This window comes from Scyliorhinus canicula, chromosome 24 (genome assembly GCF_902713615.1).
Source record: "Scyliorhinus canicula chromosome 24, sScyCan1.1, whole genome shotgun sequence".
Taxonomy (NCBI): domain Eukaryota; kingdom Metazoa; phylum Chordata; class Chondrichthyes; order Carcharhiniformes; family Scyliorhinidae; genus Scyliorhinus; species Scyliorhinus canicula.
Window position 1 is genome coordinate 17,355,970 of NC_052169.1, and position 13,956 is coordinate 17,369,925.

Here is a 13,956-nt window from a genome sequence, read left to right on the forward strand (position 1 = left end):
CCCTCCTCTACACACCCCACACTGCAACTAACTACCCTCCTCTGCACACCCAACACTGCAACTAACTACCCTCGTCTACACACCCCACAGAGCAACTACCCTCGTCTACACACCCCACACTGCAACTAACTACCCTCCTCTACACACCCCATAATGCAACTAACTACCCTCGTCTACACACCCCACAGAGCAACTAACTACCCTCGTCTACACACCCCACAGAGCAACTACCCTCGTCTACACACCCCACACTGCAACTAACTACCCTCCTCTACACACCCCACACTGCAACTAACTACCCTCCTCTGCACACCCAACACTGCAACTAACTACCCTCGTCTACACACCCCACAGAGCAACTACCCTCGTCTACACACCCCACACTGCAACTAACTACCCTCCTCTACACACCCCACAATGCAACTAACTACCCTCGTCTACACACCCCACAGAGCAACTAACTACCCTCGTCTACACACCCCACGCTGCAACTAACTACCCTCGTCTACACACCTCACACTGCAACTAACTACCCTCCTCTACACACCCCACAGAGCAACTTACTACGATAAAAACAATAAGACATTGACTAGATTTTTAAAAAATACATGAAATGTCAACTTCTCTGAAGTAATGGAATTAAATTATGTTTTAATTTTCATATGCCTTTCATCTGTGATTCAGAGGTCTTAGCATTTAAGAATAGTCCATAAAATAAATTTACAAAGCAAAGGAAGAATGTAAAGGTGGTGTAATCAATGCTTCCATCACACCCAAACCTTTAAAAACATTTTTTTTAAGAGTACCCTATTTTCTTTTCCCCAATTAAGGGGTAATTTAGCGTGGCCAATCCACCTACCCTGCATCTTTTTGTGTTGCAGGGGTGAGACCCACACAGACACGGGGAGAATGTGCAAAGCCCACACGGTCAGTGACTGGGGCCGGAATCGAACCAGATTCTCAGTGATGTGAGCCAGCAGTGCTAATCACTGCGCCACCGTGCTGCCCATGCACCCAAACCTTCTTATAAACACAGCATTTAGAATTCGCTGAATCAGTTTATACTAACTAATTAATTCAATTTGATAGAGATTCTCACTGGTCTAATCAAACATCAGAAAACAGGATCCCTCCCATCAGAATTTGTCCCAATTCCTCCAAATAACTACAATCACAAAAAGACAGATTATTCCATTTACCACTTTGTGGTTAGAATTCAGAGCAATTTAACTGGTGAAATATTCATATTCCCAAATATGAGAAGTTGTTGACAAAGCCAGAAAACCCAGCCCACTCAATAATGGAAAGTAATCTAGAGAATTGGAGGGATGCAAGACGATATATCCCTGTCATCATAAATGTCAAAATGCAACCTGTGTTATTCAATAACATGCACAATCAAAATCACTTCAGATAACCCACTCAGGAACTGTCCATCCATCAGAACTCCTCCGTTCTAGTGCCATGGAGATGACGTTGACCATCCTAGCCACTTCAGCAACTAAAGTTTGACGATTCAGTGAAAGTTATCACATGATCTTTTAAGCAATGCAATTCTGCAGACTGTAACCAACACTAAATCCAGATGTCAGTGGTGTTCTGGGAAACAACTGGCTTGAAATCCAAAAGGAAATACCAGAGCTGAGATATCTGGGAACTTCTCCAATATCTCCAAAAGAGGACTGCCAAATAAAGGAGGACATATAGATCATAAATGGTGTACGGCAACTTTGAATGGTGTGATCGCTTGGTGCTGTATCAGTTAGTGTACAGCAAGAATGGATACTCTTTCGCCCATCCAGGTAGATATGGTGGACGGGAGGCAACAGAATCTAGGTTTGGAGTTTCCTCCGCATTTGAGTAACAAGGCCCACGTAATTTGAACACAGACCAACTCCGTGGCTTATAGGATGACAGAACTTTGGGTGTATGCAAGTTACACGTGGCGAAAAAAAGATGCCAAAGTCTCAGGTTTTTCTTTATGATCCTGGCTCCCAAACAGGTCAAACCTTCAACTTTCAAAACATCTTCCAACTGGGTTTACTCAGAATATGTTATTAAAGCATACTGTAACCAAATATTCAATCACAGAGGAAAGAGAGTCATTCTTTTTTTATATATCAATTTAGAGTACGCAATTACTTTTTTCAATAAAAGGGCAATAGTGCGGCCAATCCACCTCCCCTACACATCTTTGGGTTGTGGGGGTGAGACCTACACAGACACAGGGAGAATGTGCAAACTCCACATGGATAGTGACCCAGGGCCGGGATTGAACCCGGGTCCTAGACGCCATGAGACAGCACTGCTAACCACTGCACCACCGTGGCGCCCCAAGAGTCATTCTTCTGATGTTTTCCTGCCCCCTGTAAAAATAAATCCTATGACCTGTATGTGCTGCTACTTTCAAAGCATTTTATGGCATGAGGAAATGATTCTAAAGTATGCTGTATCTGATCCGTAACGTACTGAAATGAGCTGAAACAAGTTGAAAAGTAAAATCTTAAATACTTGTACATCTTGTAGGTTTGGGAGAATATTTGGGCAGAACCAAAAAACCTTTACATGCAAACTTCAGTTGGATGATATAGATAGAATCACTACAGTGCTGAAGGAGGCCATTCTGCCCATCGCATCTGCACTGACCCTCTGAAAGAGCAGCCTTCCCAGGCCCACTCCTCCCTTTGGACATACTAAGAGACAATTTAGCATGGCCAATCCACCTATATCTTTGGACTGTGGGAGGAAACCTGAGCACCCGGAGGAAACTCACGCAGACACAGGGAGAACGTACAAACTCCAGAGTCACCTAACATCGGAATTGAACCTGGGTCCCTGGTGCTGTGAGGCAGCAATGCTAACCACTGTGCCACCCTGCCGCCCCGTTTCTAAAGTCTGCACAGGCTGTACAAAATAAGAAAACAGTTTACAGGATATAAAATCCAAGGCCTATAGAACATAGAACAGTACAGCACAGAACAGGCCCTTCGGCCCTCAATGTTGTGCCGAGTCATGATCACCCTACTCAAACCCACGTATCCACCCTATAACCCAACAACCCCCCCCCCCCCCCTAACCTTACTTTTATTAGGACACTACTGCCAATTTAGCATGGCCAATCCACCTAACCCGCACATCTTTGGACTGTGGGAGGAAACCGGAGCACCCGGAGGAAACCCACACACACAGGGGGAGGACGTGCAGACTCCACACAGACAGTGACCCAGCCGGGAATCGAACCTGGGACCCTGGAGCTGTGAAGCATTTATGCTAACCACCATGCTACCCTGCTGCCCCTATCTACTGAAAATTTCCTCAAAGCCTTTTTACCCATCTGCTACACAGCAGAGAAAAATTGTTTCACAATCTAGGCAGTTGCTCAATACATTCAGGCACAAAAATCTGGTTTTGATCAACTTGTGCATTCGTAACGATGCATGCTAGCAATAAATCATGTGTCCTTGTATTGCTGTTGGTTTTTTGTTATTATTTATTTGGGGGGGGGGGGTGAATTCTTTTCTTGTGTTGGTGTGGAAACACGCCTTGTTTGTTTTAAATTGTGGGGAGAAAATTTGTTATTGAATAACTTGAATAAAAATTTTTTTTTTTTAAAAATCATGTGTCTGGGCACCACATACAAGAAATTGGATGACTTTGAAAAATGTTTAGCCACAATTCTAATGGGAATTAGATCAAATCCAAACACATAAAACCAAAAATACTGGCGGCAGGATTACCATTGATCAAATTCTCTTTGTTTTTCGACGAGTTTATAATGTCCACTATTTTTGCTGCATTTTTGACTGATTAAAGGTTTACAGCACAGGAGGCAGTTTTCAGTCCATCTTTCTGTTAGAACAATCAAAACCTAATCGTCCTGCCCTGCTCTCTCCCCAGAGTCCTTATACCTTCCACAGATTGAGGTATCTATTCACCTTTCCCTCAGAAAATGCAATGGTCTACCCCTCAACTACTCGCTGTGGTAAAACAACAGAGGAACAGTAACATTGTGGCAAAGTTCTTGGATTAGTAATCCAGAAACTCGGATTAATACTCCAGTCAGACGAGTTCAAACCCCACCAAGGCACATGGAGGAATTCAAATTCAATTCATTGACAAGTCGGAAATAAAATGCTAGTCTCATTAATAGTGATCATGACATTACTAAATTGCCATAACAACTCACCTGGTTCCCCACTGTCCTGCAGAGCAAGAAATCTTTTGTCCTTGCCCTGGTTCTATTGACCCAGGCCCACACCAATGTGATTGACTCTTAATTGCCCTCCGAAATGGTCCTGAAAGCCACTTCGTTGGAGGCAGCTTACCATTATCTTCTGAAGGTCGATGAGGGATGAGCAATAAAAGCTGGCCTGGCCAGCGACATTCACACCCCAAGAATGAATGTTTAAAATCCAGGTTCCAACGCCATTCTCAAATCCAAAACTTTCTCCTCACTCTGTGATTGATTTCAAATTGATGAGTCCTCATCATCTTCCTGACCTGTGGAAATCGTATTTCTCTATTCATCCCATAATAAAACTTCCATTTTGAAACTTCAATTGAATCGTCTCATTCTTGTGATAACTTTTCATAACTTTTGGGTGGTACAGTTAATCCTGCAGCAAAGACTTTTATTTATACAGCGCCTTTCGCAACTTCAGAACATCCCAAACACGCAATTGAAATGTTGCCGCTTGTAGGAAACACAGCGGTCGATTTGTGCACAGCAAAGTTCTACAAACAGCAACGAGTTAATGACCTGACCATTTCTTTGTTGGTGAAGGAGGTTGAGGGGCAAATGTTGGCCAGGGTACTTATTTTGAATGCTGGATTAGAAGTGCCTTGTAATGTCAACAATTTAATAACAATAATAATAATCTTTATTGCCACAAGTAGGCTCACATTAACACTGCAATAACGGTACTGTGAAAATCCCCCAGTCGCCACATTCCGGCGCCTGTTCGGGTACACAGAGGGAGAATTCAGAATGTCCAAATTACCTAAACAGCACGTCTTTTGGGACTTGTGGGAGGAAATCGGTGCACCTATTGTCAGCGTCAAGCATGATCAGTCAGTTAGGGGCAGCAGGGTAGCATGGTGGTTAGCATAAATGCTTCACAGCTCCAGGGTCCCAGGTTCGATTCCCGGCTGGGTCACTGTCTGTGTGGAGTCTGCACGTCCTCCCCCTGTGTGCGTGGGTTTCCTCCGGGTGCTCCGGTTTCCTCCCACAGTCCAAAGATGTGCGGGTTAGGTGGATTGGCCATGCTAAATTGCCCGTAGTGTCCTAAAAAGTGAGGTTGGGGGGGGGGGGGTTGTTGGGTTACGGGTATAGGGTGGATACTTGGGTTTGAGTGGGGTGATCATGGCTCGGCACAACATTGAGGGCCGAAGGGCCTGTTCTGTGCTGTACTGTTCTATGTTTCTATGTCTATGTATATAGATTCACAAAGAGCCAGGCCCCTTCTGCTTGGACCAATCGCAGGTTAGATCCAAATGGTATTCCCCACATCACTTATCCTATGACCCTTCTTACCCAGTCAGCACCCAACTGAGGCACCTTTGTGGCGAACTGAATTGAGTCCGCCGAACTAATTTCCTTAGAACCCGAGACTTTAATTCAATCATTTGGATTGGGTTTGAATCCAGCTCCCACATGAAGGTTTCTTGTTAATCCTAGTTCCATACTGGGCTCCCCACCAAATGCACTGCGGCAGAAATATCTGAACTATTTATACATATTGCTGTTATTTCCACCCCCACCCTCCTCCACAGGTGTAAGATTTCTCTATTTTATTTTCTGCCCTCTTTGACTAGCTCTAGTAACCCACTTTCTGCCAGTTCAGCTGGGTTGGTCACAGGGAAGCCTACAACAGTGGCTGTGGCAGCGCCAACAAAGTTGGAAAAGGCCGTCTGCTGAGAAATCAAACCTGGCACTATGGAGCCACGTAAGTAACACGCCCCTCTAGAATCGTTGATTTGCATCAATTACAAGTTGCACTTGAACTGTTAACCTCTGCAAACTGTGAAAATCATCAATAATCACATTTGTCCCTTCAGACCTTACCTTTTGACTAATTAAATCTTCCTTCACTTTGTTCAATTCTTCTTGCTGCGCTTGAATTCTGGATTGAATCTCTGTTGGTGCCTTTCCGTTGGTAACAATCCATTCGACAGGTGACGACTCACTGCTATTGCGGTTCTTTGATGGTCCAATCATGTCTCTCAAGAACGGTGGACGTCTAACGCGTGTTGCTCTCGCAAAATCAAAAGAAAATGCCGATCCTATAGGAAATGCCAATAAATTTCCAGACTGAAACAAAGTTATTATGAGCAAGACAAGTGAAATACAGATCAATCAGGATTTAAGCTACATCGCTGATATTTGATTTCTGTATTTCATATTTTGAATTCCAATTCTTAGTTTTAAACATTTTTTCTTAATCACTTGTTGCAAGCTACGTAATCCACATTAAAGAAAAATGTTCACACAAAATGTAGCATTGTTGCAAAATCATTTTGGCATTGCTCAAATCAACTCCACAGCACAGGAGTGAGAACATCACCTCCAGGGCTTCTTGATCCATGGTATTGATAGGCCTTGTATCACAACAGGCCTCGGCTCCACAATCGCAGTGCACTTACACAGCCAAACCCGCTTTGCACGGACTGGTAGTGTGAATGGACCTGCAAAACGGTGCAAAATCTGACAAAACGTGCAAAGGAAAATTCCCACCTTTTTTGACCAGCCAATTTAACTGGTCCTTCAGTGCAACTAAAGGGTTCTCAGTAAAACAGATCTGAATCACAGAATTATCAAAGCTTACAGCAACAGGAGGCCATCCAGTCATGCTTTCATCCTATGTCCTTGATTTTTGTCCGTAACACTGAAAAGCTCCTTCACCCTCAAGTACAACTCCCTCTGGGAATTCTGGTGTGGAGATGCCGGTGTTGGACTGGGATGGGCTCAGTAAGAAGTCTTACAACACCAGGTTGAAGGATGAAGGAGCTGCGCTCCGAAAGCTAGTGATTGCAAACAAACCAGTTGGACTTTAACCTGGTGTTGTAAGACTTTCTTACTGTGCCCACCCCAATCCAATGCCGGCAACCCCAGATCATGGGGGGGGGTTTCCTTATCTCCTCTATCAAAGCCTTTTGTCACCTTGAAGACCTCCATAGTCACCTCGTAATTTTATCTGTCCCTTCTGGCTGTGAAGGAAGTGGGACGGTGTTGGAGACCCGGACTCAAGTCGGTCGGGCGGGGTGGGGGTTCTACCAGCTGAAGAACTTTCCAATAACTGGGAAAAGAAATGCAGCATGCAAATTATACTAACAGCACATTCCAGACTGAAATAAAAGGTAGCACAGGGATAACTATATGGTCTGCATTGATGCTGCTCCACTCATTACATACATTTCTCAGAGCACAGTCCTCATTCTAGCTTATCTCTTACTTTACAATTGATGCATTGCTATTGAATTAATAATTATAAGATAAATGTGACATTTGCGTTTTACAGTCTTCTCCCTTTAATTCGAAAAGTTATCTTACGGAGGAACAAATGTAAATTACCCAGCCACATAAATGAATCAATGGAGTGACAGTATTTGTCAGATTATTTGCGGTAGGAAATCATTGCTGTGTTATTGAGCTTGTGAAGTTCCTCTGGGGGCAGGAGCAGGGGATTTAAACGGGCCCTAGATTTGCATACACTATTTAACCAGCCATACCCTGGTTGCCGGATGAGACGTTTGGTATGCCAATTTTAATCTCAGCCTGGCCAGTGCTGGGTAATTACTATTTGCCTCTTGACATGAGGGTTGCACGAGGGGACACACACCCACGATTACTGGTTCCATCAACAGCTTTTGATGGAAGAAATGAAGGCGTCCAGAGAGATTTCCAGAAGGCCACACGCAGGAGATGAAAACACTGCCCTCTGATAATGGGAGGAAGCAGTAACCTTACTCCAGAACAGTATAGCCGTGAGCAGAATTGTACAGCTGAAGATAGGTCAGTTAAGCTGCGGTGAGGCTGAAGCAGGATGCCAAGCCAAACCTAAAACCTGGGCTGTTTAATGCGACACAGGCTGCCAGCAAAGGTTATGTGGCGATGGTTTGTGAGACTTGATGCAAATTAAATGCATAGTTAATGTTAGGAGAGGCAACATTAAAACCCAGATAAATAGGAAACTAGTAGTAACTGCAGCAAAGTCTGTTCCTCTTAATTCAATACTGCTTAATTCAAAATGACCTCGAACTAATTTACAATGGAGTTGTTGATGTTGGATAATTGGATTTTGTTTGTGCACAGATGACTGAATTATCTTTTTTTTTTATAAATTACTTTATCTTAGTTACACAGCCAGGGCTCAGAGTGTGGACAGAGGCGAACCCCTAATCCAGCTCCTTGCCTGCTCCAAAAAACAATTCAAATTGAATCCAATTCATGGTCCCCATAAAGGAGACAGACCAGATCTGAGCCAAAAGGCTTAATTTACGCTCAGTCTTAGCCAAAAGGCCTAGACTTGATCTTAGCCAAAAGGCCGAGAAGCGATGATGACTAAATTATCAGGTACAGGTGCAATGCCATGTACTTGAAGATTCAACAACTAATTAATTAGCAGTGAAGGGCAGCACGGTGGTGCAGTGGTTAGCACTGCTGCCTCACGGCACTGAGGTCCCAGGTTCGATCTCGGCCCTGGGTCACTGTCCGTGTGGAGTTTGCACATTCGCCCCGTGTTTGCGTGGGTTTCGCCCCGACAACCCAAAGATGTGCAGGGTAGGTGGATTGGCCACGCTAAATTGACCCTTAATTGGAAAAAATGAATTGTATACTCTAACTTTTAAAAACAAAATTAGCACTGAAAGATTTCATTGTACGTAAGAATTAGTGGGCCACTCGGCCCCTTGAGCCCGCTCCACAGTGGCTGACCTGCTTGTAACCTCAACCTCACATTCCAGCCTACCCCCTCAATAACCTTTCACCTCCTTGTTAATCAAGAATCTCGCTAACTCCGCCTTAAAAATATTCAAAGACAATTTCCATTGCTGTTTGAGTTAGAGATACACGACCTGCAGAGAAAAGAATTTTCATCTCTGTCTTACATGAACAACGCCTTCTTTTTAAAACGGCGACCCCTAGTTCTAGATTCTCCGACAAGAGGAAACATTCTCTCCACACCCACCTGTCACTGCTCCTCAGGGTCTCAAGGGTTTCGATCAAGTCGCCTCTTAACTCTTCCAATCTCTAGTGGAAATGAAACTAATCGCTAAAGCCTTTCCTCAATTATATTTGGTTTCGCCACAAATGTAAATTACCCATATCTTGCAAAGTACGTACCGTATTTTGGCACATGTTTTTCCACTACTACGATGCACATGTGGAGAATCAATTCACACAGCAAGCTGTTATGATCCAGCATGCTCTGTCTGAAAAGGCTGGTGGAAGCAGATGCAATTGTAACTCTAATGGGAAATTAGGTAAACACTTGAAGGGATGAAAATTGCAGGGGGAGGGGAACTAATTGAATAGCCCTTTTTTTTTAAAAAAAAAGAGCCAGCTGGGGTACAGATAGCCAAATGGCTTCACTCCGTTCTGTACAGATCCACGATAAATGAGCAGCAATTGTTGGAACCTCTACATCAAACAGATTTTTTGCACCTAATGGATTTTTCTTTAGTCTGAAACAACTGAAAGGCTTCTTGGAACATGTATTGCTTGTTGGTCGTCAGTGTTTTCACTTTGCTCTTAACTGCCAGCTCCCCGAGCAGGGACTTCCCGCAGTTGGCAGGCACATCAAAAGAAAAACTGGTAGGTTTAAGTTGCTGCAAGAAGAGTCTGGTTGTCAATGGATCTGCCTGGTTGGTAACCGTGCGGCTCCTGGCACCACAGCAGCACAAACACATGAGAAACAACTATCTCCGTTATCACCATGACAACGTAACTGATTGGTGAACGCGAGGAATGCTCAGGCTGCTACTGGGGAAAAACAACTGGGCAATGTGTATCTCAGTGCCACTCTTCCCCCAAGTCCCAGGATAACACGGTTAATGCCAAAGCAACTTCAGAATCATTTCCTGCTTAGGACAAACTCCAACCAAAGATTTGCAGGACGGCAAAACAGGCCGACACTCCGTTTGTTCCACATTTATCAGTGACACATTCACTCCATCGTTGTTGTTCCACCAAAAATTTTAATTTGCGTTCACTGCTGAGAGTCAGTTTCCGTAAGCTGAAAGAGTGCCCCGAACCAAAACTTTTGCGTTTCCAAGTGGGATAGAAAACCACGGGTATGTTACCCGTAGGATACTTCTCAGGAAATCCATCTGGGCGTTCACTTCCTGCCTGCTTTGAGTGGTCTTAAACAGCACCTTACACTCAGGCTAAAACTAGGCAGAGTTATTACAAGATGTGATGCAGACGCAGAAAGGCATTTGAAAACTACTAATAACGTACATAGAAAACATTTTCTAAACATCAAAATTTCTTCAGCTTTCGACAGTCCCTCTCTGATCATCGCACTGAAATGAAAATGAAAAATGAAAATCGCTTATCGTCACAAGTAGGCTTCAAATGAAGTTACTGTGAAAAGCCCCTAGTCGCCACATTACGGCGCCTGTTCGGGGAGGCTGGTACGGGAATTGAACCGTGCTGCTGGCCTGCTTTCAAAGCCAGCGATTTAGCCCTGTGCTAAACAGCCCCTGTACCGAATGTGAAGCTGCTCATAGATCATGGAATTTACAGTGCAGGAGGCCATTTGGCCCATCGGGTCTGCACTGGCCCTTGGAGAGAGCACCCTGCTTAAGTGCAAGCCTCCACCCTATCCCCCTAACCTAGTAACCCCACCTAACGTTTTGGTAACTAAGGGGCAATTTAACATGGCCATTCCGCCTAACCTGCACATCTTTGGATTGTGGGAGGAAACCAGAGCACCCGGAGGAAACCCACGCAGACAAGGGGAGAAAGTGCAAACTCTGCACAGACCGTCACCCAAGGCCGGAATTGAACCCGGGTCCCTGGCGGTGTGAAACAACAGTGCTAACCACCATGTCGCCCACAGGTCATGAACTGGGATGAAGTGTGCTTCGGATGATAACAAAGTGACTAAGAGTTCAGCCAATGAAGTTGCAGGAATTGGTGGTAAAGACAGAAACTCTCAACGCATTAAAAAAATACTTGGGTCTGCACTTGAGGTGCCATAATCTATGGGCTATGGACCAAGAGCTGGAAACTGGATAGCTCTTTAATCGGACATCACAGACAATGGGTCAGATAGCCTGCTTTTGTTTCGTACAGTTTCTATCTTTATAATCCGGTTGACTGTTTGAAATTCTTTCATTGACCATCCAATGCTTTGTAGAATAAAACCTTCCGAACACTGCAGACGGATTAAATACCCAATGAGTGTAATCCTGGTTTGAAAGTATGCCTGTTTGTACAACAATGCTTTATTTTCTGAATAGATATAATTGCAACTGGAAAACAAAGTGATAAACCTCTATTTGTTTCTGCAGCATTTTTTCTCTTTTCTTCATGTGCTGTTGCTTCTTCTAGCTCTTTGAGGCTGGGTTCGAGTAGCTCCCAATCCTCGGTGTAGAAAATACTTCGCCGGTTCTCACTGTTTCCTCTTCCTGGCTTCAGGTTTGACATTGAATTTCTGCATTAAATTCAGAATTGCAGAGTATGAAACCAAATTAGAACCACAACAACTTGCATTTACCGAGCAACTTTAACCGAGTAAAATGTACCCTAGGTATCTTACAGCAGCATTATTAAACCAAATCTGACACAGGGTCAAGTGAGATATTAGGGCAGATGGCCAAGAGAGGCAGGTTTTAAGGAAGGACTTGGAAGAGCAAACTGAGGCTGAGAGGTGGAGGGGTTTATGGAGGGAATTCGAGGACTTGGTAGCTGAAGGCACGTCAATCAACGGTGATCGATTTGTGTCAGGGGTATTCAAGAGGCCTGAACTGAAGGATGTAGGAATGGAGGAGGGAGAATTTCAGCAGGTGAGATGAGGCAGGGACTAGGATAGGTAATGTTAAAGGCAATGAGGAAATAAGAAGCTTACAAATGGATATAGATAGGTTAAGAGAGTGGGCCACTGGGTGGCATGTGGCGCAGTGGATAGCAGTGGGGCTGCGGCGCTGAGGACCCGGGTTCGAATCCCGGCCCTGGGTCACTGTCCGTGTGGAGTTTGAACATTCACCCCGTGTCTGCGTGGGTTTCACCCCCACAACGCAAAGATGTGCAGGTTAGGTGGATTGGCCACGCTAAATTGCCCCTTAATTGGAAAAAAATAATTGGGTACTCTAAATTTATAAAATAAAAAAAAGAGGAGAGTGGGCCAAAATGTGGCAGATGGAGTTTAATGTGGATAACTGCGAGGTCATGCATTTTGTTCGATAAAATGGAAAGGCAACTTATTATCTAAATGGGGAGAGGCATCGGGGTGCTTCGATGCAGAGGGATCTGGGTGTCCTAGTGCACAAGTCTCAGAAAACGAACATGCAGGTGCAGCAGATAATAAGGAAAGCAAATGGAATATTGGCATTTATAGCAAAAGGAATTAAGTATAGAGGTAAGGAAGTGATGTTGAAACGATACAAGCCATTGGTAAGACCGCACCTGGAGTATTGTGCACAGTTTTGGTCCCCTTATTTGAGGAAAGATGTAGTGGCATTGGAGGAAGTTCAGAGGAGGTTCACTAGATTGATTCCAGAGATGAGGGGTTTGTCATATGAAGAGAGATTGAGCAGTTTAGCCCTATACTCTCTCGAGTTTAGAAGAATGAGGGGAGATCTAATTGAGGTGTACAAGATGCTAAACGGTTTGGATAAAGTAGACGTGGAGCAGATGCTTCCTCTTGTGGGGCATTCTAAAACGAGAGGTCATAATCTTCGAATAATTTCGATTTGAGGAGAAACTACTTCTCCCAAAGGGTTGTGAATCTGTGGAATTCGCTACCCCCGAGAGCTGTGGATGCTGGGACAGTGGGTACATTTAAGGAGGAGTTAGACAGATGTTTAATTGGTAATGGGTTGAAGGGTTATGGAGAACGAGCAGGATGGTGGAGTTAAGGCCAGGATGGGATCAGCCATGATCACACTGAAGGTGTTTAGGGTCAGGAGGTAAATTGCCTACTCCTGCTCCTAGGTCATGTGTTCTAGGGAGGAGATGCTCTGGCTGATTTTGCAATCCAACTCTTGGTCTATAGCATTATAGGTAACAGATCAGGAACATATCAGTCATGATAGAATGGCAGAGCAAGCTCGATGGGCCAAATGGCCTCTTGCTGCTCCTATATCTTATGAACTTACAAACTTATGAAATGGAAATGGGTGAGTTTAGTGACGGCAGAGATATAATCAGTTTCCAGAAAGGGCAAACTATTTTATTCCTGCTGACATTTGAAGGCCGAATGCTTTGTATGCAGGATCTCTATCTAGTTAGATCAGATACGTTAACTGTCCTTTTTAAAAAAAAATCTATCATCAGAAATACCCAAAAATAAAAGAAACACAATACTAGGGTTCGAAAAACAGAAAATACCGCAAATGTTCATCAGGTCTGGCAGCCTCTGTGAAAAGAGAAAGCGCTAATGTTTCAGGTCAATGAGTTCTGATTGGCTTGAAACCTTTGCTACTTTTCTCCCCACAGGTGCTGCCAGATCGAAATATTCCCAAAATTCTTTATATTTATTATCAAAGAATAGAAACTTCACCCAGCAAACATATTAAATTAACTGGAGCAAGATCTCGTAACGGAAGGTTTATCTTGAACAAATTTTTAATTTACCCCCAAAATATCACATAAAATGACATCTCCCCACCAGCAGCACCTCTCAGGATCACAGTAAGAGAAGCTCTTCGGTGGGGAACAGAAAGGCATCACTGAAGTGAGCCTGGCCTACATCTCCACAAACTCCAAAGCAGATCTGTGGTTAGCTCAGTGCC

The 13,956-nt window shown here is 44.0% G+C and overlaps 1 protein-coding gene across 4 annotated transcripts in view; it reads right to left on the bottom strand.

Moving 5' to 3' along the window:
* Nucleotides 1–13,956, bottom strand: part of tbc1d2b (TBC1 domain family, member 2B) — a 107,632-nt gene that overhangs the window by 45,951 nt on the left and 47,725 nt on the right. For all 4 annotated transcript variants that reach the window (XM_038784136.1, XM_038784135.1, XM_038784137.1 and 1 more), the window contains 2 exons: nucleotides 11,497–11,657; nucleotides 6,065–6,282 (listed from right to left, as the gene is read on the bottom strand). In XM_038784136.1, coding sequence (XP_038640064.1) covers nucleotides 6,065–6,282; nucleotides 11,497–11,657 — 379 coding nt within the window. The remainder of the gene's footprint in view (nucleotides 1–6,064; nucleotides 6,283–11,496; nucleotides 11,658–13,956) is intronic.